The sequence below is a fragment of the Protomyctophum parallelum genome (assembly GCF_964188405.1).
Source record: "Protomyctophum parallelum genome assembly, chromosome: 20".
NCBI classification, from domain to species: Eukaryota; Metazoa; Chordata; class Actinopteri; order Myctophiformes; family Myctophidae; genus Protomyctophum; species Protomyctophum parallelum.
The window spans coordinates 21,366,142-21,394,005 of record NC_139718.1 but is presented as its reverse complement, the minus strand read 5'-3'; the positions used below and the strand labels follow the sequence as shown (position 1 = coordinate 21,394,005).

At 42.5% G+C, this 27,864-nt stretch overlaps 1 protein-coding gene across 1 annotated transcript; it reads right to left on the bottom strand.

The window, feature by feature from the left end:
* Positions 1-152: 152 nt before the first annotated feature.
* LOC310877473 (uncharacterized protein C14orf132) lies at positions 153-27,864 on the bottom strand. Its single transcript, XM_083791348.1, has 2 exons — positions 27,753-27,864; positions 153-771 (listed from the first exon to the last, which is right to left on the bottom strand). Exons 1-2 carry the CDS (start codon positions 27,777-27,779, stop codon positions 535-537), a joined length of 264 nt encoding a protein of 87 aa, XP_083647474.1. The 5' UTR covers positions 27,780-27,864; the 3' UTR covers positions 153-534.

Here is a 27,864-nt window from a genome sequence, read left to right as displayed (position 1 = left end):
GCTGTTCCCGACGAGCAGGATGGTGCCTTGCAAAGTTGCTTGTGCCATAGCATGTAACGTGAAGCAGTGTTCTGTCGTTGTGATGTGTGTGAATGGGTGAATGTTAAGTACATTGTAAAGTGCATCTGAATTGTCGACTTTAAAAAGCGCTTGATGAATGCAGGCCATTTATCATCTCAATTAAAGTGTTGATCAAAAGTTATTTTCCTGTTGCTTAAAAAAAAGGGGGGGTTTCATTTATGTGATAAACAAAATTATGTTAATTATAAATCATTGCACAATGTGGGATGCTGAGGGCAATAACGAATGCCCAGGTATAGTAGCCATCAACTGTTTTCCATCATCAGGGCTGAGGGCTCCCACGTCAACCAAAAGTAAAATAAGAGACAAAATGAGAGAAGTATGTTTGTCTTTCTGTAAAGGGGGGCATCACTCAGTGCAGTGAGCGGGCGGGTATCCAGACATCCAGAAAAAGGATATGGACAATATAGTATGTTGTTGTACAACTCACAACTTTGCGAGTGCATGTGCTTATCAAAAGGTGAAGGCATACACAACGCCCACCACCACAATGTTTCCAATGGTGGCAATGATAGCGATCCAGAGCCAAATGGCATCATTGGACATGGCCTGCTGTTCGTCCTGCTGTCCCTGTACTGATGCAGCGGAGGCCACGGCATGGACGCTGGCTGACGAGTTGAAGAGTGAGTGTTCTCCGCTGTAGTCATCGTTGGGGGAGGAGTCCATGAAGGCTCCCGTCATCACCGGGATCTGGGAGGAGTGGAGGAGAGAAGAGAGAGAGAGAGAGGGAGAGATGGAGAGAAGGGTGGAGGAAGGTAGAGCAGAGAGTACAAATAAATGTAATAGCATCAATAGGATCAACTTCCGGGCAGAGTCACACCAAAGACTATAAAAATGGTACCCAATGCCTCCGCTTGGCACTCAGCATCAACTGTTGGACTGAATCTCTGCGACATACTGGCGTCATGTCCAGGGGGTGTACTACATCAAGCTGCCTCATGCTACAGATACAGGAGATAGGCCCCTGAGACTATGGGCCACTTATTAAGGCGACCAGTGGCACATGGGATGTGTCCAACTCCAAATGTGGTAGTTAAATAGAACGTAAGCGCAAAGTGAGATTCACAGCACAAAGGGGTTGTGTAATTTGTGTTGCACAAAGGTTTTTTCCCCCTCTCACGGCTCCCTCATTACTTTCCTCACCGCTCTGGTCTCCAAAGAAACACAGACACATTGTTGATATTCATTCATCAGCCAACACTCCCCACTCACAGGTAGTACCCCCCCCCCCCCCCAGAGAGACGTATAGGGCCTTAGTCCTACTCCTCCTCCCAGCCCAAATCACAACTTGGAAAGCATGAGTGTCTATTTCAAACAATGTGTTTTTTGGTCATATTTTGACCCCCCAGTATCAGGATGTATTAGGATGTTGATATTCATTCATCAGCCAACACTCCCCAATTGGGGTCCAATTGCTCCTGATGTGCAGGTTGGTGCCTTGCATGGTTTCCTCCACCATCGGTGTATGAATGTGTGTGTGAATGGGTGAATGTAATGCACAATCTATGAATAGTGCTTTGGATAAAAGCGCTGTAGAAATGCACCATTTACCATTTAAAGGTGCGCCCAACTCAAAAGGTTAGGAGCACTAGCAAGAATTTACCCACCAAAGTATAAGGAGGTTTGTGTCATTTGTCAACTTAATTGTGTCTCTTTTTAAGATATTTCTTCCAATCAAGAAAGCACTTTATTTCCAGTAAGACGCCTAAGGGTGAGAAGCGAGGTCACGTACATGCATCCGCCTCGTTGACGGCAAACTGCTGCAAGGGAGAGCGCTGGTGCTTTGGCATGAGGAGTCAGATGAACATGGAATGAATTCTGTACTGGCCAATATAAGGAGCATGTCTTGGGAGTGTACAGGGTTTGATGAGGTCAGATCAACATATGTCAGAACAGGTCAGCTCCATATATGGAGATCTAAGGGTGGTAGTGCTGTAGCGGGGACAGTGTACAGGATTTGATGAGGGCCCAGGTAGGGCCGGGCCTTACTTTTCGGGCCTGAAGAGTTTGAATGGACAGGTATCAGTCAAAATGGAGACATCGAAAAGGAAGGATTGATGGGGAAGGATCAACATATGGAATGTCAGAACAAGTTATGACATATATCCATATATGGAGATCTAAGGGTTTGAGGTTTGAGCCGATATTGGCCAATATTGATGACATCAGGGATCTCCATATATGGGCTTAATTGCGACAGCAGGTCGCATTTACTATGACATCAGGAATCTCCATCCCTGATGATGTAATTTGATGTCACAAGACCTGAGCTTATATTGGGCATTCCCATGTATGGGGATCATGAGGTGACTGCATTCCCATGTATGGGGATCATGAGGTGACTGCATTCCCATGTATGGGGATCATGAGGTGACTGCATTCCCATGTATGGGGATCATGAGGTGACTGACGGGAAATGAACGATTTCATAGTAAATGAGACTTGTGGTCACAATAATGCTCATGCCACTATTAGATTGAGAGCACTATAGCTCGCTTTCATAAAAAGAGCCAAGAGCCATCCAATTTATATACACAAAAAAAACTGCCTATACTTGAGATATGCCTTCATTCATTTTAATAGTCATGCATTAGGATTAGGAAGCCCTACTGAAGAGAAAGGTGTAGCACATTTCATACACAAGGGCAATTCATTGCAGAGGAAATGAGCAGCATCAATGTTTAGTATATATATATATACAAGGTTTCTCACATGTGGAGAGGTCTTACACTCACCCTCTCTATATTTCCGTTTTGTGTTAGTGTTAGTGTTCGTGCACTTTTGTTCAGGAACTAGGGCTTGATTAACATGGAATGAATATTTCACATGTGGCAGGGGAAAGTGATTTATTGCTTGGGACAATTAGTCATGCAAACCTTGGTTGGCCATCAGAGCAGAAACAACTAAATCCACTCTTCTCTAGAGTGTGTGTGTGACGCACGCACATCCCTGTTTGTTGGTTGAGTGTGTGTGTGTGTGTGTGTCCACTGTATGAGAGTAGGTAGCTAAGGGGTGTTGAGAAGTACCCATCGCCAACACAATGATAAAACCGTAGCTGCATCTTCTTTCTCTTGCTAAAAGTACAGCGAAGGGATCATACACAGAAACTCGCTTGCACGAGCTGCGCTCCTTTGCTCACCACCTCTCTCCTTCACTTTTTCGCTCTCTCAAATATAGGCTATGTACACACAACTTAATTGACCCCCCAGGCCCCCACATTTTACCCAAAGCTCAGCAAAAAAGTGAAAGTGTGCAACCATCAAGCAGCATTAATAATGTGATATTGGACACAGGGGAAATTGGTCTTTTGCGCATGCAAGGAATCACATCTTCCTCCAGCAATGTCTCCTTTAGGCTATTAAGACACATCTGTGATATCTTGACAAGTTGACATATTAACTTAATATTTAAACGCTAGAGACTCACAATATAAAATCGGTAGCGTATCGAAATCGGCCACAAAAATATATCGGTATCGAATCGGTCTCAAAATATTATTTTCACCAATATTGATAACGCAATAACAATGTGACCGTCAATGGTTTTGTACTCACAGAGCAGCCAGTCTGCCTGTCTTTGCCTCTTTAACCGGCGATGGTACATGCTACCATCTCTTGGTACTGGTGCCAGAGTAGTCAGGCAGACAGGCAGTCTTTAACGTATGCTCTCTGAACCTATAGTTGAGGGGGAAGGGATTGTGTGATGCACCGGGTTTCAGTCCAGAGCGTCATCTCAACATGTCAACAATGGTTTCCCACTTGCGAGTTCGGATTAGAGTTGTAATGAGCTGTTAACATGGTCCTTTATCTCAATCTGAGCCCTAAAAATGCTTTGGATTGCGTGAGTGCATGTGCGGGACGACTTTGGATATTCAATGACGTCACAACATGGGGGGGGGGGGTCTTAAATATCATCGATCAACGTTCTTCCTTTTCAGGGCATTAACAGGTAAGTTGGTCTAGGATTTGCCTGTCATAATTTGACCCCCCAGTATCAGGATGCATTAGGATGTTGATATTCATTCATCAGCCCACTCACAGGTAGTACCCCCCCCCCCCCCCCAAATCACACCTTGGAAAACATGAGTGTCTATTTCAAGTGTATTTTGACTGGGGGGGTTTTTGATTGATTGATTGAAATATTTATTAACAGTTTGTAGAATTTACAGTACATTTTAAGCACAAACTCAATACAAAGACTGTCAACTGTGAGTGGACGACCCAATTAAGCATTACACTTGTTTACAACAGGGTCCACATTGTTCAATCCATCAAAACATTTAAAGACATACAAACATTTACAAATAGACATTTCTATGTAGCTAAATTCATCATATGGGAAGCAAAAAAGGGAAAAGATACAATATACAGTGAGGGAAAATGGGGTGGGGGGGTGGGGGGGATTCAGATTTTACAGAGGCCAGTTTCGAATTGCAGCCATCCGTAGGTGCCCTTTGAGAGCGGTTTTGAAGGAGTCAAGGGATTCACATGTCTTAATGACTGTTGGTAGGGCGTTCCACATTTTGGTGGCATAGGAGCGAAAAGAATTTAGTCCCTTGTTTGTGCCGAATCTGGGTTGTACATGGTTTGTTGCACTCCCTCTGGTGTTGTGGGTGTGGACTTCGTTTACATTAAGGAAGTATTTAGACAGGTACATGGGTATCTTGGTGGTGTATCGAATCTTGTGGACCAGACCCATTGCAAGATGCTGTACTCTGTCGTCGACCCTAAGCCATCCCAGCCAGTCAAAGTGGGCAGGGGTGAGGTGGGTTCGGGGGGTGAGGCCAAGTAGGAGCCTGACCAGTTTGTTTTGGGAGGTCTGGAGCCTTGTTTTAAGGGCCTTTGAGGTGCTGTGGTACCAAGAGGTGGATGCATAGTCAAAGAAACCTTGTACGAGGGCTCCTGTTAAGGTCTTCAAGGTGTTTTTGCTGACCAGTGAGGAGATCCTGTAAAGGAATCTTGTTCTTTGATTGACTTTTTTGATTACGTTGGTGGCCATCTTATCACCGGAAAGATTGGCCTCCAGGATGGAACCTAGGTAGGTAATTTGATCTTTTCGTGTGATAATATTGTCACCCACTCTAACCAAGAAGCCATCTGCCTTGCTGAGATTACTATTTGATCCGAAGAGGATGGATTCAGTTTTTCCCAGGTGTAAGGATAGTTTGTTATCAGCGAGCCAGGTGCAGATTCTACCGAGTTCAGAGCTGAGGGTCTTTTCAACCTGCAGTTTGTTCCTGTCCGAGACCAGCAGTGCTGAGTCATCTGCGAACAGGAACAAGCTGCAGTCACAAGCTGAAGTCATGTCGTTAACATATATTAGGAACAGTAAAGGCCCTAGTATGCTTCCTTGTGGGACGCCACAGCTCACTGGGAGGGGAGGGGACAGTGTTCCGTTCACCTCCACCATCTGTTCTCTCCCCTCCAGGTAGGATTGCATCCAGCTCACTGATGTGCTATCAAAACCAATAGCTTTAAGCTTGTTAACCAGTATGGAGTGGTTCACGGTGTCAAAAGCCTTTTGGAGGTCCAGCATGACCATGCCGCAGTATTTTCCAGCGTCCACCTCGTGTTTGATGTGGTCGCTCAAATAGAGGAGGCATGTGTCAGTGGAGTGGGATGTTCTGAAACCAGATTGGAACTCGTACAGCAATTTATTAGTGGCAAGATACTTTTCAACCTGTTCATAGACTATTTTTTCCATCACTTTCGAGATGGAGCTTAGAATAGAAATAGGGCGGTAGTTGCCGGGTTCTAATTTACTCCCTTTTTTGTACAAGGGGGTTACTTTGGCCAGTTTAAAATCTTGGGGGACCTGTCCCTGTTTGATGGAGAGGTTAACTATGTGGGTGATGACTGGAGCTATGGAAAAGGCTGAGTCTCTGAGAAATTTGGAGGGGATATTGTCATGGCCAGTGGCCTTGTGGGGTTGGAGGGCACTCAGTTTTTTAAGTACCTCCTCGGTTGTTACCATTGCCATTTTGAAATCATCTTTACAAACACCAAGGTTTTTGTAGAAGGCTTTGATGTGCTCTACACCAAAACGCCCAGAGTGGGAGGGCAGTTTGCTAACCAGCTTTGTTGCAATGTTTGTAAAGAAGATGTTCAGGTGGTTGGCTACATCAAGCTTGTCAGTGATGAGGGTGTTATTCGATTTGATGTTTATGTTAGTAAACCTGGTTTTTAGTTTCTGACCACAGCCTAGTTGGTTGTTTAGTAACTTCCAGAGTTCCCGAGGATTGTTTTTGATTTCCTCGGCTTTATCATTGATAAAGTTACATTTGGCAGATTTGGTCATGGCAATTACACCGTTTCTTAGCTTGTTACACTGGGTTTTTAGGTTGCACAGTTTGGTCTGGAGATTACTGTTGAAGCGCTTGGCTAGCATGGACTTGCATTTAAGAAGTTCAGAGCATTTGTTGTCTCTGGCTTTCATTGCAGTCAGTATGTCCGAATTCATCCATGGCTCCGAGCGGGTTTTGACCCTGATGGTTCTCAAAGGAGCCATGATGTTTAGTACTGATGTAAATTTGGTTTTAAAGCCAAGCCATGCTTCTTCGACTAGTGAGCTCCTGAGCACATCGGACCAATCCAGACTCTCCAGTTCTAGGTTAAAGGGTCATATTTTGATAGTCATAATTTGACCCCCCAGTATCAGGATGTATTAGGATGTTGATATTCATTCCTCAGCCAACACTCCCCACTCACAGGTAATACAGGGGAGATCATCAGCTGATGAATATTTTCAAATAACTCTCGTCACCCAAGAATGTCATGAATCCATAGCTTGCTGGCACTCTTCATCTGTCTCAGTGTCTCTGCTCAAGGAACAGCAGTGACTGGTTTAAATAACAGAATACCTGCACCTCCCCGGAGAGAAAAGGCATGGGAGGCATAGTGAAGCGCTAGGCTGGGCCACATACTGAATGGGCGGTACTTTCCCCATCTACCTATTCGAGCACCTGCGCAACCACAAAACCACCAAACAGTATAAAAGGGTTTGTCTCCCCACACTCGCCGTCAGCTCTCTCCGAGGCAGGTTAGCGTGCGGTTCCTGGTAAAATTCCCTCTCACATTAATCACCTTTATTTTATATATTTTTAAGGGGTGAGGGGTGACATGCAGTAAAGGCTGTCGGGATCGAGAGTCGAACCCGCAGCACACTGCCAGACTGGACTACCAGCCAGGGTGCCTGCCGTCTTTAAAGGGGGATTCACTATATGGTCCCGGATGCGCACTCCGGACCACTTGTGTGAATTCTGCGGACCGCATCGGGACCCATTGAAGTGTACTTGGATACAGATCGCTGCAATAATACAGTTGAATGAACTAAGTATACTCGGGTGTGGAAGAATCAAGGCCAATGTGACACATGGCCAGCGGGGACCAGGCAATCGTATTCGGGAACAGTTCGAATCAATCGGACTCAGTGTGAATCCCCCTTTAAAGCATTCTTCTGCTCCAGATTCATTGGTCCTTGGTGGTGAGAAATGACAAGACATCCTACAGACACATTCTCGTTCTTCAAAGACTGTTCTTGGCTACATTTTTAGAAATGCACAATCCTACTTAATATTAGATATCAATTAAATATGTATTTCCCTCTGTAGCCTATATTACAATATCATAATTGAACACACCTCTCTAACCAGTCATCCAAGTTTACAGCTCCCTGCATGTGTCGGGGCACATGAGGTTATCCCAGTGAGCGGTTAAGCATTAATGGGATGGAAGGAAACAGAAACCCTGAGGTGGGGCATTCCAAGCACTTAAGCGGCGATGATGGCCTCATTGCTCATTGCCTCATCTCAAGCATTACCGTCAGGAGACCAATGCCTGGCTGCAAACATGCATGGATGAGTAGGGGTTATAATAAAGCCATAGGCTACAACTTATCAAAGTTTCCTGGAAACCGTGATGTAGCTTCAACTTCACTGATCAGTGAAAGTTTAACTCTGAGAGACTAAGGTGATTGCTTGCTGCTCACATCACATAATACAGTGTGTATTAGTGCGTGACCATTCTGGCCAATATTTCCCCTTCTATGTTGATGAAGTGTCATGAGTCATGACCAAAATAATAAGATCATGGATACATACAATTAAGCGGCTGAAATGAGTTTTCTCAGAAGCGTGGCTGCAGGCATCTCCCTTAGTGATAGGGTGAGAAGTCCAGTCACGTGACGTGGGAAAGACTCAGGTAGAGCTGCTGCTCCTTCACTTGGAAAGGAGTCCGCTTAAGGCGGTTCGGCATCTAGTACGGATGCCTCCTGAGGATCCCTACTCCTCCCTAAAGAGGTCCTCTGGGCACATCCCACTGGAAGGAGGCCCCCGGGCAGACCAAGGACCAGATGGGGGGGGGGGGATCACATCTCCATGCTGGCTTTGGAATGCCTAGGGAGTCCCCAGGATTAAGTGGATATTGTTGGCAGAGAAAGTGAAGTCTGGAGCTCTCTGCTGGAACTGTTGCCCCTGCGACTGGACTCCAGACAAGCAGTTGAAGATGGATGGATCATTCTTCTTCCAATTTAAAAGCAAGAGCCTGAACAACTTTTAGGACATTCTTCATGCCTACTTGGTCTTGAGTAATGTACATGCTATACGGATACAGTACATCACGAAATATGGTGAAACTGAGAAAATAGTGAAGCAAAGTTTATGCCACTGTACGATGCCACCTGCTCTGCTTTCATGTTTTTGATTTATTGTCCCAGCTGTATCTTCTGGCACCATGCCAGCTAAAGCTGGTGATTACAGTAACTGAAATAGAATGGACTGTAATTGCCTCCTATGGGAATGTTGCCACCAGTAAGTGGCAAGTGCTCTGTGAAATAGCTCCAAAACAAACAAACAAGTCTACAATAAATTGGATTGAACCGTGAGGGGAAACACATCGCTACCCACAGAAGCACATCGCTACCCACAAAAAGGGAAAGAAAAACTATTGTTTCAACATACTTGAGACTGAGAGTGATGTGGTGCATATCACCATGTAAACCTTAAAGATGGAGTGCCGCGATATTTCCCCCCCCCCCCCCTAAAACATGATCACCAGGTACTGTGATTATTTATACTAGGAGAAAGTGAGAAAGTGTAAAAATTATGATTTTATGTGGCCACACCCACCACCAGTTCATTAAGTATGCCTGGTTTGCCTGGTGGGCTACTAGCAAAGAAAAAGGATTATTCGACCACTCCCCAGTCAGGCAAAAAGACAAAGTAACTACTGTGCTCATTCAACACAATTGAGGTCAATATATCAGAACTATAGATTTAGCCTCTGCCTTACATAGCATATTGACCTAGTCTTGCTGTAAATCTGACAGGAGAATTCCATCAGTTTTACAGAGGCTTGCTCAACCAGAGAGAACAGGTAAGACCTGCAGTGGTTTCTGCCGCCCAGATTTACAGCCAACACTTTCATTGATTTTTCCCTCCCTCAGCAGCCCAGCAGAATTTTCTAGTAAATCTTATAACTCAATAGTGTGACCCTATAACAAAATACATACATACATGGATGCACCTGGGCCGTATCCTTAGTGATGTATCCCAAGGTCATCAGGGTTTCTGGTCTCCCAACATCATACCCCTCACTCAGGTGACCCAGCCGGGGTGATCAAATCTCGACTTACGTCTCCGTAGCTACCCTCGATCAGTCCCATTAGGGAAAAACCAGGGCCACACAATCCGTTCCTCCTGAACTAGTACTCTGCCGGACAAGTGATCCTTACTTACAAACCTGAGTCAGTCTATCTATCGGCTCAATAGGATTTTTTCAGCACAGGGGATTTGTTTTAATTTCTTTTTTTAACCTTCAACAATGCATATCTTAAAACTTGTATTTTCCACCATTAGGGTACAGTCACACCGAACTATGGCTGCAGGCCTAAAAAGTAGCTTGCAGTGGCTTTTGTCTTGATGTTGCCATTCCGGTCCGTCTTCCACTCCACAGCAACAGTCTCGAAGATTTATCTGCTTCAAATACACTTTTTCCTCTAATGGAGGCACCCTGGCATAAACACAAAGGTGTCCACAAAACACAGAAAGCTGTTCAAGGGCAACACAACGCTCCAGTCCCATTGAAAAGCTGGATAGTTTGTGTGACCGTACCCTTATGCCTGGATGATATACAGTGTAATTTAATGCACTAGCAAAGTCTATTAAACATTTGTAGTGAGAAACAAAAAGCTTTAGAAAAACTGTCTTAAGGGAAAGGTTAGGAATAATGTGATGACCTAAAATCGGGTGCCCATAGTTGAATTTGTAGAAAGGCCATCTGGGAATGAGAAGGTCCCAACGTGCTGACCTCATCACATTTGTGATGACGGCTATGGGCATTTTTAGGCATTGTTTTTTGTGCAATGGATTTAGAATCATGAAAACCCCTTAGTTTGACATGTCATGTATAATAAAGTATAATGAAATTTGGAAAATGTTGCCTTATATTGGTTAATAATGGTACCCCATCTTTCAGCAGCTGTCACAAGGGAGTTTGGTTGGAACAAATTGATATGTGATTGTAGACACCTTTATGAACAAATCTGTGAAGAAAGCTAGTGGTAAGAATTATTTTTGCAGATTTGCCACACATTTCGCTAATCTTCCCTTATTAAATTCAAAGGACACATTTCATATTTGTGCAAAAATGCTGTGACAAAAATACCCCTTTCCCCTGACCTAAGGCTATACCCATCTGCTATGAATGTTTCAAAATTGTGGCCAACCAAAGGTTATTTTTTTTTTTTGCCAGATGAGTATCTCTCAGGTCAGTTCATAATCATGTGACTTTATTCACTCAAACAGCAGGAGAGAGACACAGTGTATGAGAGACTGAATCTGCAAGAAATGAAGAGACCAAGTCAGACAGCTTTGGGATAGTCTTGCCGTCCCGTTTGAATCCTGACTCCCTGTGCTGCACAATACACTTTATCAACGTAGAAAAAAAGGCACACACCACTTAGCAGCAGTAAAATGTTGAGGGGATGACTAATTAAGGAATTGGAGCCGAGGGTTAAAGTAGGTTTAGGATTTAATCTTTAATCTTTCCAAAAAGTCAAGAGATTTAAGAAGAGGCCCATCTTACAGGGTATACAGTACCTTACTTACATTGGCTGGTATATGGCTTCCTTTGAAAGCAATTTCCAATAGTATTATGTTTGCCATGTTTTGTCTGGTCTTGACATTTGTTTATTATAGATATTAGACAATATCCGATTATTTCTCAACATTGGCAGGAGCCAAAAATGTAAATCAATTCATGATTTTTTTTAAGCAGCCCACTCAAAGAGCAAAACAACCTGAGTCACATTCGACATGAGCTCTTTGAATTCTATGCACCCGGTGCAATATGAAAACACAGTGTTTCCAACCGAGACAGACAGTTGTCCCAGCTAAGTCCTGCCCTATGCGGGAGCTAACTATCTCCGTAGACAACGCCCTGGTAACGTCTGTCCAAACAGCCAGGAACCTCGGTGTTGTCCTGGACAGTCAGCTCTCGTTCAAAGCTCACATCACAGCTGTCACTCGATCCTGTAGGTTCACACTCTATAATATACGACGAATTAGACCGTTCCTCACCCAGGAATCAGCCCAGCTCCTAATCCAGACAACAGTCTTGTCAAAACTCGACTATTGTAACTCCCTCCTTACTGGCCTACCAGCATGTGCACTTAAGCCTCTCCAGCTGATCCAAAATGCCGCAGCTCGCTTGGTCTTCAACCAGCCAAGATTCTCACATGTCTCCCCCCTGCTCCGCTCCCTCCACTGGCTCCCGGTCGCTGCCCGCACAGAATACAAAACTCTGATGCTGGCATTCAAGGCAACCAAAGGTATGGCTCCCCCATATCTTGCAAGTATGATTGAACCCTACAAACCCTCCCGCGCACTCAGATCAGCCAACGCAGGGAAGCTGGAAGTACCCTCACTAAAAACGCCGGGACAACGCTCCACACGTCCCAAACTCTTCTCCCTTCTGGCTCCAAAACTGTGGAATGCACTTCCCATTGCAGTCAGAACTGCAGCATCACTCCCAATCTTCCGCCGTAGTCTGAAAACCCACCTTTTTAGACTCCATCATGGCCCATAGCACTTACCCTACCCCCTTAGATAGCATTTCTGTAGACTTAGATAGCATCTGATACAGACTTATAGCATGTTATGTAGACGGCACTATAATTGCATTGTATATAGTCATAGTAGACGGCACTATAATTGCATTGTATATAGTCATAGCACGCCATAGTACATATGTATAGCATAGTAGTATATATATATAGTTTATATGTATAGTCTCATAATATAGATATTCCACTGTTACTTTCTTAGCTTACGCATGTTTTATGATAAATGTTTTTGTGATGTATTCCCATGCTTTTGTTCTTGATTATTGTAAGTCGCTCTGGATTAAGAGCGTCTGCTAAATGCCTAAATTGTAAATTGTAAATTGTTGTCAGCCAGTTGTTGCTGATGTAATGCTGATGTAATGCTGATTAAACCTCTCTCTGTATGAAATTGTTTGTTGTGATGCAGTAGGGCACAACCGACAGTATGGAAGATGGGTCTTTCCATAATATTTATCTATGAGATCATGCATTCATCTGTTGTCTGTCTGTGTGTCTGTCCACAGCTTGTAGTCATATTTAGTCAGAAATATAAACACTTAAACAGCTCGTGGTACTGTAGAGTCAGACATTAAGGCTAAAAGGTTAATGCAAAAAGTCATGGGAACTTGTTTCCATTGTGGTTCGCTGTATTAAAAAATATTTAATATATTATTATATATTAAATAATATATTATATCAACAAACTATGACAGCAGTGCAACTCAATTATTGATTAGTTTTCTATCTTAGTTATCTAATCATCGGGCATCCTCATCTCCAATCTGTATAATATACATAAACTTGATGAAATACCCCCAAATGCCCTCAATGTCCGTACACATTGACCTCTCAAAGGGGGTTTAGATTATACTGTAGATTAAAAAAAATAGATGCCTCATTGGCCGCTGCAGTTCGTTGGAGCCATATGTGTGCAAGAGGGGGCGGAAGTGTGCAGGAAGAGTGCTGAAGACACGCTGCGTCGCTGCCCAAGTGACGTAGAGTAGAGAGAAGAGTGCTGAAGACACGCTGGGTCGCTGCCCAAGTGACGTACTGTACGTCACTCATGCGACTCCTCCATGTCTCTCGCTGCCACTCAAGTGACTACTGGCCAATCACAGCGGGTCTTTTCCGGGACTTACTTCACACTTGCGGAAGCTTGATAAGCTTCCACTCATGCTTCGCAAGGAATCTCGGGAAAATGTAGCGCCCTCTTGAGCACATACAGTACGCCCCAGAGCCGGAAGATCACATACGCCCCAGAGCCGGAAGATCACATACGCCCCAGAGCCGGAAGATTACATACGCCCCAGAGCCGGAAGATCACATACGCCCCAGAGCCGGAAGATTACATACGCCCCAGAGCCGGAAGATCACATACGCCCCAGAGCCGGAAGATCACATACGCCCCAGAGCCGGAAGATCACATACGCCCCAGAGCCGGAAGATCACATACGCCCCAGAGCCGGAAGATCACATACGCCCCAGAGCCGGAAGATCCAGCCAGATCCTTTTACAGAGTTTAGAGTGCCAACGAGCTGCAGAGCATAGAGAGAGATGGAAAGAGGTGTGTGTGTGTGTGTGCGCGTGCGCGCGCGCAGAGATGGGCAAAATACATTGAAAATGTATTTTGATACAAAATACAAATACTGGGTCAAAAAATTAATCTAAATACAAAATACAAAATACATCTTCCATCCCAGCTAAATACAAATTACAAAATACAAAAAAGTATTTCAAATACGTATTTCAAATACATGTATTTCAAATACTGCCCATCTCTGCGCGCGCGTGTGTGCGTGTGGGGGGATGACATATGCTGGCTGATGACATACTGTAGCGTGCTCCCACCCCACTCTCTACTCCTCCACTGACTATCATGAAACTGACAGCTATCAAGTATCGAGCAGGCCTACTAGTGTCATCTAACTCTCAGATCAGTCACGCCATCTTAAATCATCTAGAAAACAATCATAAGCTTTTGAATTCTGCTCCATGGAAACAACTTTTAAGTTGTGCTAACTGTTATCTGACATTCCTCAATATGTTTCGTCTGACTCTGAAATAACCTAATTTGCCCTCATACTGTAGATTAGGCAGTCGATTTCCTAAACTCCCAAAACAATTAAGCCTGCAACATCTATTATCTACAGTGTCTTTGAGATGGGGCTTATTATGTGTCCAATTATAAATTGTGGTTTATGTTTCGTGTATATTATAGGGGTATAAATAATAAATATAGCCAATTCTTTTCTCCAATTTCTAATACATTTTATAAACTATAAATTGGTATTACTTTAGTGGAGAACAAAAAAGAAAGAGAAAAAAACACCTGTTTGCACTTTCATTATAGTCATCTTTAAGCATAGTTAGAATATAATTATATTATTATAAGATGGCTTTCTAAAGTTTCAGGGGAAAAACAATCTTGCTCAACATAGATCCATTCATTATTCATGGGAGCACATATTTTAATTATGCATAAACTGGATTCAATGTGCAGCATGTGTTTTAAAGTATAGTTTACACCCAGAAACACATCTAACACACTAATTCCTTTGAGACTATATTGCTTGCAGTGCAATATTGCTATTTTTGGTCGACTCCTTACTTACTATTTCACATCATGAGCATTTTTTATTAAATCGTACCCGATCATCATATGGCATCTCTTTCATGCTTACTGTAAAGCTGGCAAAGGTCATAACTATTTACAGTTCGCCTTGGTTAAGCATACAGTACGTGTCAAGTCTGGGAGGCATCCTGCATGGTCCAGTGGGCAACAACATGTAATTCCTGAAAGCATTCATTCAGTGTTCCATTTTAAGGTTAATAATTGAAAAAATCTCTTCTGTGAGGACCAGATTTACTGAGAATGCAGATATAAAATCATGACTTGTTCATACTCTTTGGTATTGACAAACAATGATCAAGGGGTACATTTCAGACTTGTTAAATTTGTTTTCCTGTAATGCCTGCTGTTAATTACCAGAAGAAAAAGACAAGACATTAACAATCAAATCACATTCTAATAGAGCTCCCACAAGCAGTAGATGATTGCTAACAGTAGTAACAGGTCTATCATTACTCTGTGGATGAAAAATATTTCTCAGCCTCATCATAATCATTATCCGTGTGTGTACAGTATCTGTGATTAGAATGCGTCTGTGATTGTAAAAGTGATTGGCACTCAATCAGATCTTTACTCTCACACTATCGCAGGAAAGTGCTTAGCAACAAACAATGGGTTTTCTTGACAAACCAGAGAGTGACTGATAGAGACATGCTGCATTTCATTCTGGAACCAAGGATTGCACATGGATTAGATACTGGATCAAGTAATATCAGATATCCTGCTATGGTGGCTCCCCCAATCGTCCAGAGGAACCAGGCCTCATACCTGTACATATCCTGACACAATCTCCAGGGACACAGGACTGACATTCCAAGAACTGGGAGTAGCAATGGCTGACAGGACCCGTTGGAAAGACGTGGCATCTAGGATCTGGACGACAGTCGAAGGTTGATGATGAGATACTGGAGGGCATGACATCAGATTGTTGTACCCAAACCGCATGCATTTATGAGCACCTAGCAACAGTCTCCTATACCAATACTGATATCTGCACTAATTCTGCTATGTTTACTGTGACCGGAATTGACGCCTAGATGCTTGAAAATGTGGAAACGTGTAGAGGGATACATAAAACACTGTAAGCGACAGTGTGTGTCATTTGGAAAGCTTTCCCCAAGTCATGTGCAATAAGAGGAGTGGATGGATAAGAAGAAAATCACCCAAGGCTCACTTCATTTATCTATTGCTGGTGTCAGCCACCCACCCGTACAGCTCCATACCCTACATCCACGCCCGCTCCTTCACTCTGCAGCACAGAGGCATTTCAGGGGCGGAGGTTGAAGCCCTTAATTGAATCTCCACTCCAAGTAAGAACTCAGCGCAAGCAGAAAAACACCAAACCACTTTGAACATTTGTAAGCTGCAAAGCAGAGGGCAATAATATGTCCGATAGATTAAAAATAATGTCTGAAACTATCAAAGGGATGAGGATGATGAATTACTTCTCCTCAGGGCCACTCTAGTCGTGTGATTCATGGTGGTGTTCTGTCCTGTTCATGTGTGTGTACACTGTACATCCTTCACACTGCTGACATTTCTACATAATCATTGAGTCCGTCTATGATCAGGAAAAATTAAGACCATCGCCATGTTTGTTCACACAATTAGGAAATGAAATGTTCAATTTTATCTATTTATTTAAAGACTGGAATTCTGTGTGGGAATCATCATTACCAGTACCATCATCCACTCAAAAATGGTTACTTTCACAAACACACACATATTGCATGATATACTGTATATTTGGCTGTGCATCGTGTAGCTGTAGTCACTACACGATTCACAGCCAAATATACAGTATATCACTACACTGTAGTGTACTGAAAATAGCTGATGTACAAGCAGTGTGTTGTAGTGCTACTGGCATGTCATGACATAAATCAGATGGGTCGGGATTTTGAGAGGATGCCCAGATGACAGTTAAGTGTCAATTTAATGACCTTATTAATACAAAGGCCATTACATCAAAAGTAATCAACAAACTATACTATAAAAACTGGTGAAACATTGTCAAACAATTGTTGAACAGCTGATCTACAAGCTTTTAGGTCTGCTATTTTCCCCAATATTTTTTTTTTTCTCTCCCATGATTTTCTAACCCATTTTTCACCCCTGTGTCAATTATCTAATGTAATCCTGGGCAGTCCTCATGCTTCCTTCTATGCATGAGTTGAGGAGTCCGGAGCTGCTTCTTTTCACCTGACGGGGGAGTTTCCCTGGTTGGACGTAGTGCGTGGAAGGAACATGTTATTCCAACCAGCTCCTTTCCCCTCCATCAGGCTGGCCAGGGGGAGGCAGTTAAAGACCAGGATTATTGCATGTTTTTTGTGAGGGTACCCACTACCTACCCTAGGGGAAGGGAATCATTAGTTGATTTGACCCCCAATCCAACCCATTGATGCTGATTGCCAAGCAGGGAGGCATTGGGTCCCATTTTTATAGTCTTTGGTATGACCCAGCCGGGATCGAACCCCCGACCTCCCCATTTCAGGGCGGACACTCTAACCACAAGGCCACTGTCTGGTTCCATCAGCACAACAGGATTAAGGAAAGGGTCCTGGATGGAGTCTACATAAGAATGCTACGAATGGCATAAGTGTCACATGGACGGACCAAATCAGAAATGTGGTGCTCTACAGGGACCTACCATGGGTCACAGACAAAGTCAGAGAGAGAAGGATGAGGCTGGCTGCGCAGTGCGTCAGGCAGAAGTGCCGGAACAAGTGGGAAGCAGACTGACACTGTGGGAGCCAAACCAGGGCAAAGCCAGGAAAGGCAAGATGTGCACCAACTACTGTACGTAGATGCACTGCAGCATGACAGTTTAGCTAACGACACTGTAGAGCTCAAGACCCTGATCCTAGATAGGAGAGTGTGGAGGACAGTGATTCAGGAGCCCTGAGCTGGTGTTAGCTAGAGCTAGAACACATGCACTCTCGCAACGCAATCATTACAAAGTAGACAGATGAAGAGTGTGGACAAAGTTAACAGAAGATTACTTTGTAGGCAGTGTCAAGCATTATCAGCAACTTGCATGTGTGCAAGTTGCTCACTTTCACACATTTTACACAACGCAACATTTTACACAACGCTTCAAAGAGCGAGTGCTGAATGACTTTCACTTCTGAATGCGTTTTGAAATTAATTCTGGAAACATCATCAAAATGAAAGACTGGACTTTGCTCAATGTCAGATCTGCTTATAATAACAACAGCTCAAGATAACCTCTTCTGACATCGTTTCCCTCTCTCTCTTACAGTATGTGTTGCAATTTATGTCCTTTAATGAAGCCACTGTGCTGTACTTTATCTTATCTGTCATACAGATTTATTGATGCAACATAGTGAACATACTGTGAGCAAATAAATGTGGTGGGGACGATGATAACAGGAAGTTGCTGATGGTGAAAATGTTCCTCACCACCTGCTGGGTGATGAGGATACAGGTTCTGGTTGGAGGCGTGATGTGTTCACTCTAAATGGCTCCACACCGTGCATTAACTTGCCACAATCGCTGTTAAATTAAATTATTATGTCATTGCATATAGTGGTCCAACTATAATGCTGTAGGTTGACATCAACATTTATGAATGGTTATGCATTCTTCCTATGGGGTGCCATGAATTTATCATGGGTGTTCTACTGCATATTGACCCATTTACAGTTCTTGCAGTAGCATGGCTGGGAAACAGGGAGCGTATAGGTACAGTATAGGCTAACCATTGATGATTTTTTACATGGTATGTATCCACAAGTGTGAAGTGTGTGTGCGTGCGTGCGTGCGCGTGCATGCGTGTGTAGTGTTTGTTTGCTAGTGTCTTGGGGGAAGTGGCATGTGTATACTGTAGTATGCATACATAAAAGGCAAATTATACAATTATCACAGATATAAATACAGATACACAATACAAGCTGCACTCTCTTGTACAGTTTTCAATTATATTGAAGACTATGCTTTTTGTTTGTTTTTTATTTGTAGTTGTACATGGCTATTCTGTCCATGACTCAGTGGACGTACGCACCGTTTCTCACAATCTAAGATGGATATATCACACAGAAGGAGGCAGACAGGACACGTACACAGCCACACACGCGTGAGTAGCCTACTGTATATCGGTAAGATACCTTAAAACACGGGTGAAATTAATTTACAGAGGACCGTAAAAAACGGTTGTTTATATGGTAATTAGTACTAATTACATGACCGTTATTTCACTACGTGTACAAGCTTAGTGTATCTTACAGAAAAAAACACCCTGTGAATGCAAGACAGCCATCAGACACTACAGCGAATATGTAGCATGCATATTGCATGCCACAGTGTTGTGATCATGTTGCATTGTCACACTACAGGTTGTAGAAGCTCAGCACTCTTCCTGCAGACCTGCAATTCAATATTGTATTTCAATGTTCAAAAAGAAAAAAGAAAAGAAAGAAAACTCATAAGCTAACGTATTGTTTCACCGCTTCACTTCTCTATAAATAGCTTAAGGGTGGAAGAAAGAGAGAGAGAGAGAGAGAGAGAGAGAGAGAGAGAGAGAGAGAGAGAGAGAGAGAGAATGGGGAAAGGGATAGGGGGAAATCCGGTGAAAAGATGTAGATGAATTTTAATGGAAACTAGCCAGAGAGCGAGATAAATGTGCATTGCCAACATGGTGCACATTGTGCTCAGGGACCAGACATTGATGGAGGGAGTTCAATGCAACATTATCATATAGACACACAGGCTCCAAGCTTTATAGACATGAGTATAGACGTGAATTAGTCACAAATTCCTGTAAATCTTTGACATAAGATGAATTATACGCACCCATCTCATCATCAGAATAGGTAAACAAATATAAACTTGTACTAACCAACAAAGCATGGAAACGCATTTGTATATGTATCAACACCAACAGAATATTTAAGATTTCTTTGGTATATAAAATGCATATGTAAAAATGTGATCAGATGTGAGAGTCAAACAGAGGAGACGGAAGTCATTTACGTTTCGTAGAGCACTGGCAGGAACAAATGGAACCTGTCAATTGGGAACCTGTATTAGCAGACTGAGTCTCCACAAGTGAACAGTCAGACTGCCATACAATCAGTTATCAGACTGCCATACTGTACCAGAGGAGTTTATTACATAATCCAGGATAAAGACATTAGTTTCAGAAAATGAGTTGTGACCAGATTGCAAAAATAGTGTAGATTGCTGCTACTCATAGATGATTGAAGGCAGGGTCTTCATGCCTGACTTCTAACAAATCTTGCACAGAGAATAGAGATGACAAATACATTATTTGATGTTCAGCCCCTTTGCAATGGAAGGGAATGGTGAGAGACAGAAATAAAGTGAAAGACCACAGTATGGGCCCGGGCGGTTAGCTCAATTCCTGTGACTGCAACTATAACATTTTTTAAAGTTACATATTTATAACATAAACTCATTTGAGAGTTGCTTCCTTGGCCTACTGACAGCATGGAAGGTTTTCAGGGGTTGTACTTGTAGCAGGCTCCAGGAGCTAAAATGGAAAGCTAAACTTATACATCCGCGTTCACTTATGTTGTCCTTTAATTATATACTGGCAATTTCTGAAATGGCACATTGTAATGTTTGCAATAGGTTACCACTTACAGCAATGATCAGATGAGCTGTCATCATATTTGACATATAGCAATTACATAATTTCATCACTGTTTCTTGATTTTCTAATTTCTTACTGTCTGTATCTGTACCATCCTCTAATAACTTGCAGCTATTAAGCATTTGGCTAACATTCACCACCATTATGTGCTTTGCATAAGTCATCTCCAAGATGGCTAAAGGCAATGTTGGAAGTGCAATAATATGCAAAATGTCTAAGATTCATCAGAATCGCAGTTATGCCAAGAATAATACCTCAAGTAATGCAAATCAAAAGGAGATGCTACCAAAAGTTTCTCAGCATGGATAAATGCATTATTTATACATGCTGAATATCAGAGGTACAGTACGGTAATATGAGATGTATCATGTGGTGAGGTGGTTTGGGAGCCTATCAGGAGGACTGATAATATTACTTCATTCTTCCCTGTCACAGCCCATTAAATCTGTCTTCCCTCTCTCTGGGACTTTGATTCAATATGCAATCACTCGCATGTGAAAATAACTGGGAGATGTTGTTGACCGTGAAGCAAATATGTTGTAACGAACGAAGGCATCAGTCGTATGGGTTAGTCCTCTTCGACTAGAACTCGCATGCAAGGCTCTTCATAATCTTGACCCCTGCAGCAAGAGTGATCTGTGTGAAATACAGACACACCATTACCTACAGTATGCTTACTCGATTGCTAGCATACATGAGATAATGATTCCCCACTTTGAAAGGAAATACCGTAGCTAAACAGGCTGCCATCTCATTATTCTGACCAACTCCTGTGATTGCCATTATAGACCTACAGTCATTGACAGGCAGCTGGTAAACACTAAGATACTCATAATTGCCAAAACAATGAAAGCGCATCAGCAAATAACGGATTGGAAGTAACCTGAAAGCAGGATTCTTGCAGCTCTGCTAAGCTGTGATCTGGCTATTCCCGGACCATACACAGTACAACCCCTTAGAACGTAAAGTAGCCAATTACGGTACGCCAATATTAAATGCAACTTTTCTGAAAGATCACTTTCGTTCTAAGGCATTTCTATCTCCAATGCTATCTTAAAGACAGATAATGCACTGCCATTAAGGCACATGTGAGAGCTTGCAAATAACTTGTTATGGATTTTTAAATCAGGTTATTTATGTGTTTATGGACATATCCTGATGTTTCTTTGAAAATGTTGTTTAGTTTGTGCTGCCATGTGGGTATGGGGGGGGATATATGTGAATAATTGCATAGTGAATAAATACTATGTTGAAAAGAAAAATCAATAAACAAAGAATGAAATCTGGAACGCAATCGTTCACTTGCCCTCGGAAAGTTGGCTTTTAATTAAGTATACGAGACGATTTAGCCATGTTTCTCATGGTGCTTGTCTGTCATGACGGAACTTCAACCTGTTTTACGCACTTTTCCCATTTACAACGTTAATGGACATAAATAAATCTGAACATAAATGTTCAGATTTCAAGTACAAATGCAATAGGCACTTCATAGACAGCAGTGAAAGACAACTGGATCACATTGAATTGATCGACACACCAGAGTGTTGCTTATTGCACACTCTGGTCTGCTTTAGGCATTTTTTTCTCAATGTTCAAAACTATCAAAAAGATACTTAGTATACTGTATGACATATGAAAGAAACTCCCCAGAAAGCACTCAAAACACCAGAGACATGAACTCCATGACACGTATAGATGAAAAGACTGGAGTGCCATTATTACACCCTTTAAATAAGACCAGCAAAAAAAAGACAAGTCAATCTCAGCATGAAGAATGTGCATCGAGATAACATGATTATGTAATGCCATTTAGCCAGTATGGAACAGAATGAGAATTGGCCAGATAACTGGGCTAGTGGTTCCTGCCATTTTAAAGCATGTTTAATAGGGAAATAACCGGGTCTGTGAACTGTTGAACTTTCATTTTTATCTATTCATTTTACCAGGGGTATTATGCAAAATTAATCTTGCTCTCTTACAGTTAATGCATCTCCAACCATTGCCTTTTGTTCATTACATACTGTACGTCTTTCCCAGGTCTAACATTGCTTATCTGTCATACTCTTTCCTTAGTCACCTGCTGGATACAGTATGGGTGTAAATCTAATCAGATTGGAACTATTCCTTCAATATTGTCTGAGAGTTTGAATAAGATGTACTGTAACTAGGCAAATTATGGGGAGCTGGATGTGAGATGTGTGCAATACAATCATTCAGATAGCAAACACCATTGGACACATCTCAGAAGGATATGGTGGGAAATGCACTGGTACTATAATAACACCTTTATAAGTTTATAAGAGTCAACCTCTTCCTCAATCCCGTCTTCAATCCTTCCATTGTCTGTTCTCTTTAACGAGGCAGGTGAAACTCTTAAGAAGAGAAGAAAGCGATGGATGCTCCAGTGAGGTAGAGTGTCTCCAAAACCAGAACAATAAATCATAAGCAAACCACAATACAAAACACCATGCCTTTGAATATTGTGTGATTGAGTGCTGACTATGCTTGTGCGTGCGTGCGTGCATGTGAGAGAGAGAGACAGTGACAGTGTCCCCCACTCAGCAAAGATGATGAATAGGCCAGTTGCAGTCCTGGATAGACATGGCCTTAGGGGGATGCTGCTCTATGTGACAGATCTGTCAATTGAAGCATGGCTGAAACTGGCAAACAGAACCAGGACTGGACAAGCCTGGATCCCTGTCTCACCACATGAACCCTACACTATTATGGGGTGAACATTTAGCGAAAATAGCCGATTGCAATGCATTGCAAAGCACTGTGCGATTCTATAAGATTTACTATTTTTGGCAAAGAGCGGACAATAGAGCCCTGGGGGACCCCCAGTCAAAATGTTAACTCTGTCTGCCTAGGCTTCCGACCCAAGACATAATAAGATAGAGCTAGATCAATATCACTTATGACTTACTGCAGTGGTTCTCAACCTTTTCAGGCTGTGACCCCCCACCAAAATAATGAACTAACACAATTGTCACTGCACATCAGTAATCTGGGGAAAATCATGTGGAGAGCACCCTGGGTGTCCCGACCCATAGGTTGAGAACCAATGATTTATTGTACTGTATACCTTGGCTTAAATAAAAACTGTAGGCTACTGTATGGGAATTGGGAACATGCTTGAATTGTTATAAGATAGCCTATAGGCTAATGGTCAAACGTGTGGTCAGAGAGTGGTATATGTAAAGTACAGGTATGCATGTGCATATTCTTGGGATTATTAACCTAGAGATAAAAATAGGGTGCGTTTTGCATCCCAAGCGCAGATTATTGATAATGGCCCCATCCGTGTCCCGTGCCGGGGGTCCCTGGGACACTGTACTCAGCACTGTACTGTAACAAGAATAATAATACAAATAAAATCAAAATAGCGGTAAAAAAATAAATAATCCATGGACACGATCATTTTGCAAGATCTCACCCTACTTTAAAATGTCACAGTATGTGGCTCTGTGTTGCCATACTGTGGCTGTGTGTGGGCATCGGCTTTCCTCCCAGCTTCCAGCCTTGGCACACCTGTCTGTGGTCACCTCATCGCACTCAATTGACACACCTGCCGGCCATCAACTCTTCAGCCCTGACAGTATTTAAACCCTGGTCTTCACTCCACTCATCGCCAGATCATTGCACAACCTTTCATGAACCCAGCTCACCTGTTCTACTGCCTGCCTGGACTGCTCTCCATATCCTCCATGTTTGTTTTCCATGCAACCTTCCACAATCTCCAATTGTGTATAAATATCTTAATTTTGCTCTGCATTTGGGTTCAACTTTCTGCCACCGTCACAGAATGATCTGGCCACAATGAACCCAGCAGAGCTAAAACTTTTCCAGAGGAGGGTGGACGATTTTGGTGGTGGCTCACCTCATGGCCTCTCCCCCTAACCAGCATAACAAACTATACCAGGAGGCTTCCACTCAACAGCGGTGGTTCCATGAGACGCCATGGGTGAGTCATTTTGTTCCCCACCTTAATATTAACAATGAAAAGCTCAGAGACTTTATGCAGTCCAGTTCTGTTAATGCTGGTAGACAGCTCAGCAGTCTATTAGGCTTGGATTTGTGGCCCTTCAACCTGCCTGTCCTGAGCCCACTAAGCAGCTACATACTCATCCTATTTCTGTGTACCATGAGCCTGCCTGCACTGAACCTGGCCCGGTTAACACTAGCCTATGATCCTACTTCCTATTTTATTTGTTTATTTTGGTGCTATTCAATTTACTTTATAGGCCTATACTGTTCTGTTTGCATACTTTGCACTGTTTGCATAAATCTTTGCCAATATTAAAGTTTTCATATTTAGAATTGTGTTTATTTCTTTCAGATACATTTTCTACATGAATATAACCATAAGGATGAAATGGGAGTTATGTAAATGCTGCAATTTGTAAAAATTACAAAATAATAACTCCTAGCGTTGTTGAAGTGGGACTCATAAAATCTCCCTGAAAACTCTAATAAACATTTCAATGTTGTCACTTCGGAGACAACAGACTGAACAGAGTGCCTCATTGCTCTCAACTTTATATTCGGCAGCTGTATTGTGATTCCCACGCCCACCTATTAATCCATGTTTCGTAATTTGTAATGCTTGAGGACGCCACTTTAGAACTAATGAAGTATGCACTTTTCATTTGTAACCAGCGAGGCATCGCTGCCATATGCAAATCATTCGGGACACACAAAAGCTCACATTGTTCGATCTATTTAGCTACTTTGCCTTTCTATTAGACAAAACTGTCAACAACAGGAAAGGAATGAATGCAGACAGTGAAAGAACTATATGGGCCATTTAAGTTAACAGCATAAACGGCGACTATTTGGGCATTCTGTAAAATGGCATTCCCAGAATGTTTTGTCTTGCAGGGTGAAGAAACAGGAAAACTAAATTGTTCCCTTCAAGATGCCTAATTCTGTCATTCAATTCAGGCATTGATTTACCTATTTCTTGCATATTATCTGTTCCCTTAACCCGAAGGACAGTATTGTGTTCCCTGTCTCCATTGTTCATTCAACAGTACAGAAAAACAAATCACTAGTATTAATGTAAAAGTTGGCCTCATCAAAAACTTTTATTCTTTGTTCAGAATAGAGAAGTTATGTTGTTATCTGTCATATTTTAGAGAAAGTGACGGCAAAGGTCCAGTGGTTTTCACTTTGCAGGCAGTAGAGCATAACTGAGATGGATGGACATTGAAACACCCACTGTAAAGTCAATCTTCAAGACTGGGGACTTTTGCCTGACTCACAAGCTCTTACATTAATCTAACTTCTTTTAAATTAGGCTCCACTTTTGTGAAAGAATGAAATTCATGAGGTGAAGGCAGCCATGTGAATATTTTATACTGTAAATGTGAAAAGGAATTTTAGTACAATAAGAGACAATTGTAATTTTGTCAATGTGGAAAAGTGGCTACATGAATCTGGGAGTCTCGAGAATCAAAATTGGAGCAGGGTTGAATGCCTGTCCAACCTGGGAAATTTAACAAAGGGGGAATTTAATAAATGTCACATACAGCAACTTTTCAAGCCTGAGTGAAACACTGTTTCGCTTCAGCAAGTGAATGAGTTTGAACACTCTCTACATCTACAATGGTAAGCTGAGTAAGGAGTAATTTAAGTAACTCTTTTAATTATTGACCTCTTTTTAACATGACCCCTGTTTTTTTTTACATGAAATAACCACAAAGTAATCAATATACACATCTTAAACCACTCTTCCATTATAGTTGATATTGCCTCACATGCAGCTACGCCATTGAGAAACAGGTCAAGCTGGAGCTTGAAATTCATTTTGGCTTCTAAATGGTACCTTGGAGCTTGGAAAATGTACACAGGTGGCAGAGGAGGAGCTGGATGGCATTGGCACTACATGACAAACAGGCCAGAAACTGTAACCGAAGGGTGCTGACAGACCCCCATTCCGAAACATCGCCATTCAGAAACCCGGTTAGGGTTAGGTTTTCCAAAAGCCACCAACTATAAAAGCAAACTTGCTCCCAAATGCAAAATGCTCCTCCCAAAGTCACAGCATGTTGTTTTTAATAATAGGCCTACCCCAAATCTAAAACTTTAACTGCTCTCTCACACGTCATAATAGGCCTATTGATAATAGCGGTATCCATAGAACATTTGAATCATATGGATATGGAACAAATATAGTAGTAGCCGCCCTTAGCCCTGGTCCAAGGCTTACAGCGAGCCTCTCTCTGACGCCTTGTGGAAGTACCTTCCACAGCCCTCTGGTCATATTTCCACTCCCGTGCGCTGTTTTTCTAATACCAGCAAATAAACAAAACGACGAAACCACTCACCGAAACAAAGCCTGCTAGACCTTGGTCTATTCTCGAACCTGGGAAGCGTCTCAGGTCCCCAGTTTCTCTCTAAAATGCACTTTGTGCCATTTTAATAACGCAATGTACCCTGAATCTAAGGACGGTAACGCTATCCTACACTCGCGAACCGCCAGGATCACATTACTGGCGGTTCGCGAGTGTAGGATAGCGTTACCCAATTAAATTCAGGGTACATTGCGTTATTAAAATGGCACAAAGTGCATTTTAGAGAGAAACTGGGGACCTGAGACGCTTCCCAGGTTCGAGAATAGACTTTTACCAAGGTCTAGCAGGCTTTGTTTCGGTGAGTGGTTTCGTCGTTTTGTTTATTTGCTGGTATTAGAAAAACAGCGCACGGGAGTGGAAATATGACCAGAGGGCTGTGGAAGGTACTTCCACAAGGCGTCAGAGAGAGGCTCGCTGTAAGCCTTGGACCAGGGCTAAGCCGCCCTATGCACAACAGTGTTGATCAGAAAATTATAATTCACGCGTCGTTATTAAAGTTTTTTTTAACGTGCTGTTAAACAATACGTCACAAGTTTTAAATAATATGCTTTTCTCATTCTGTTTAATTCTTAAAGAGTATATCCTACTTTCAGACAAAAACGAAATAAACACATGCTGTCAAAATAACATGCAGCGCTCAATCGCACTGCGCGTGCCATGCATATGGCACGTGTCCTCGCTGTTTTAAAAGGTCGCACAGGCGGTAGTAAAATTCTAGTTGTAAAAAGGTATACGGTAGAGAACAAAGGCTTACTCAAACAACATACACCAACAACCCGTAATTAAAAACGATTGATGTCAGCTGGTCAGACAACGCGCGCAGGTGCCTCGACAACAGGAACTTGTTGACGTGCCACGCCGGCCACGCCTTAATAATTCGTGTTTAACGGGCAAAAATAAGTTTAGATAAGCTCGTCTTCTTGATTGAGGAAAAATGAAATATCTAGCTTACCTGCGCAGCCATGAATGACAGGTCCATACTGTTGCTTCGTTCAAACCAAGGCACCCCGGAATATATGGGTGAATGCTTATCTCATTTGGAACCGCGGTTTTGTTTTGTTTTT

Excerpts from the sequence above, each read along its gene's own strand:
- LOC310877473 (XM_083791348.1), bottom strand. The coding sequence starts at position 27,779 with ATGGACCTGTCATTCATGGCTGCGCAG. Across the intron at positions 772-27,752 it reads TGTCATTCATGGCTGCGCAG|ATCCCGGTGATGACGGGAGC; the intron begins GTAAGCTAGATA and ends CACTCCTCCCAG.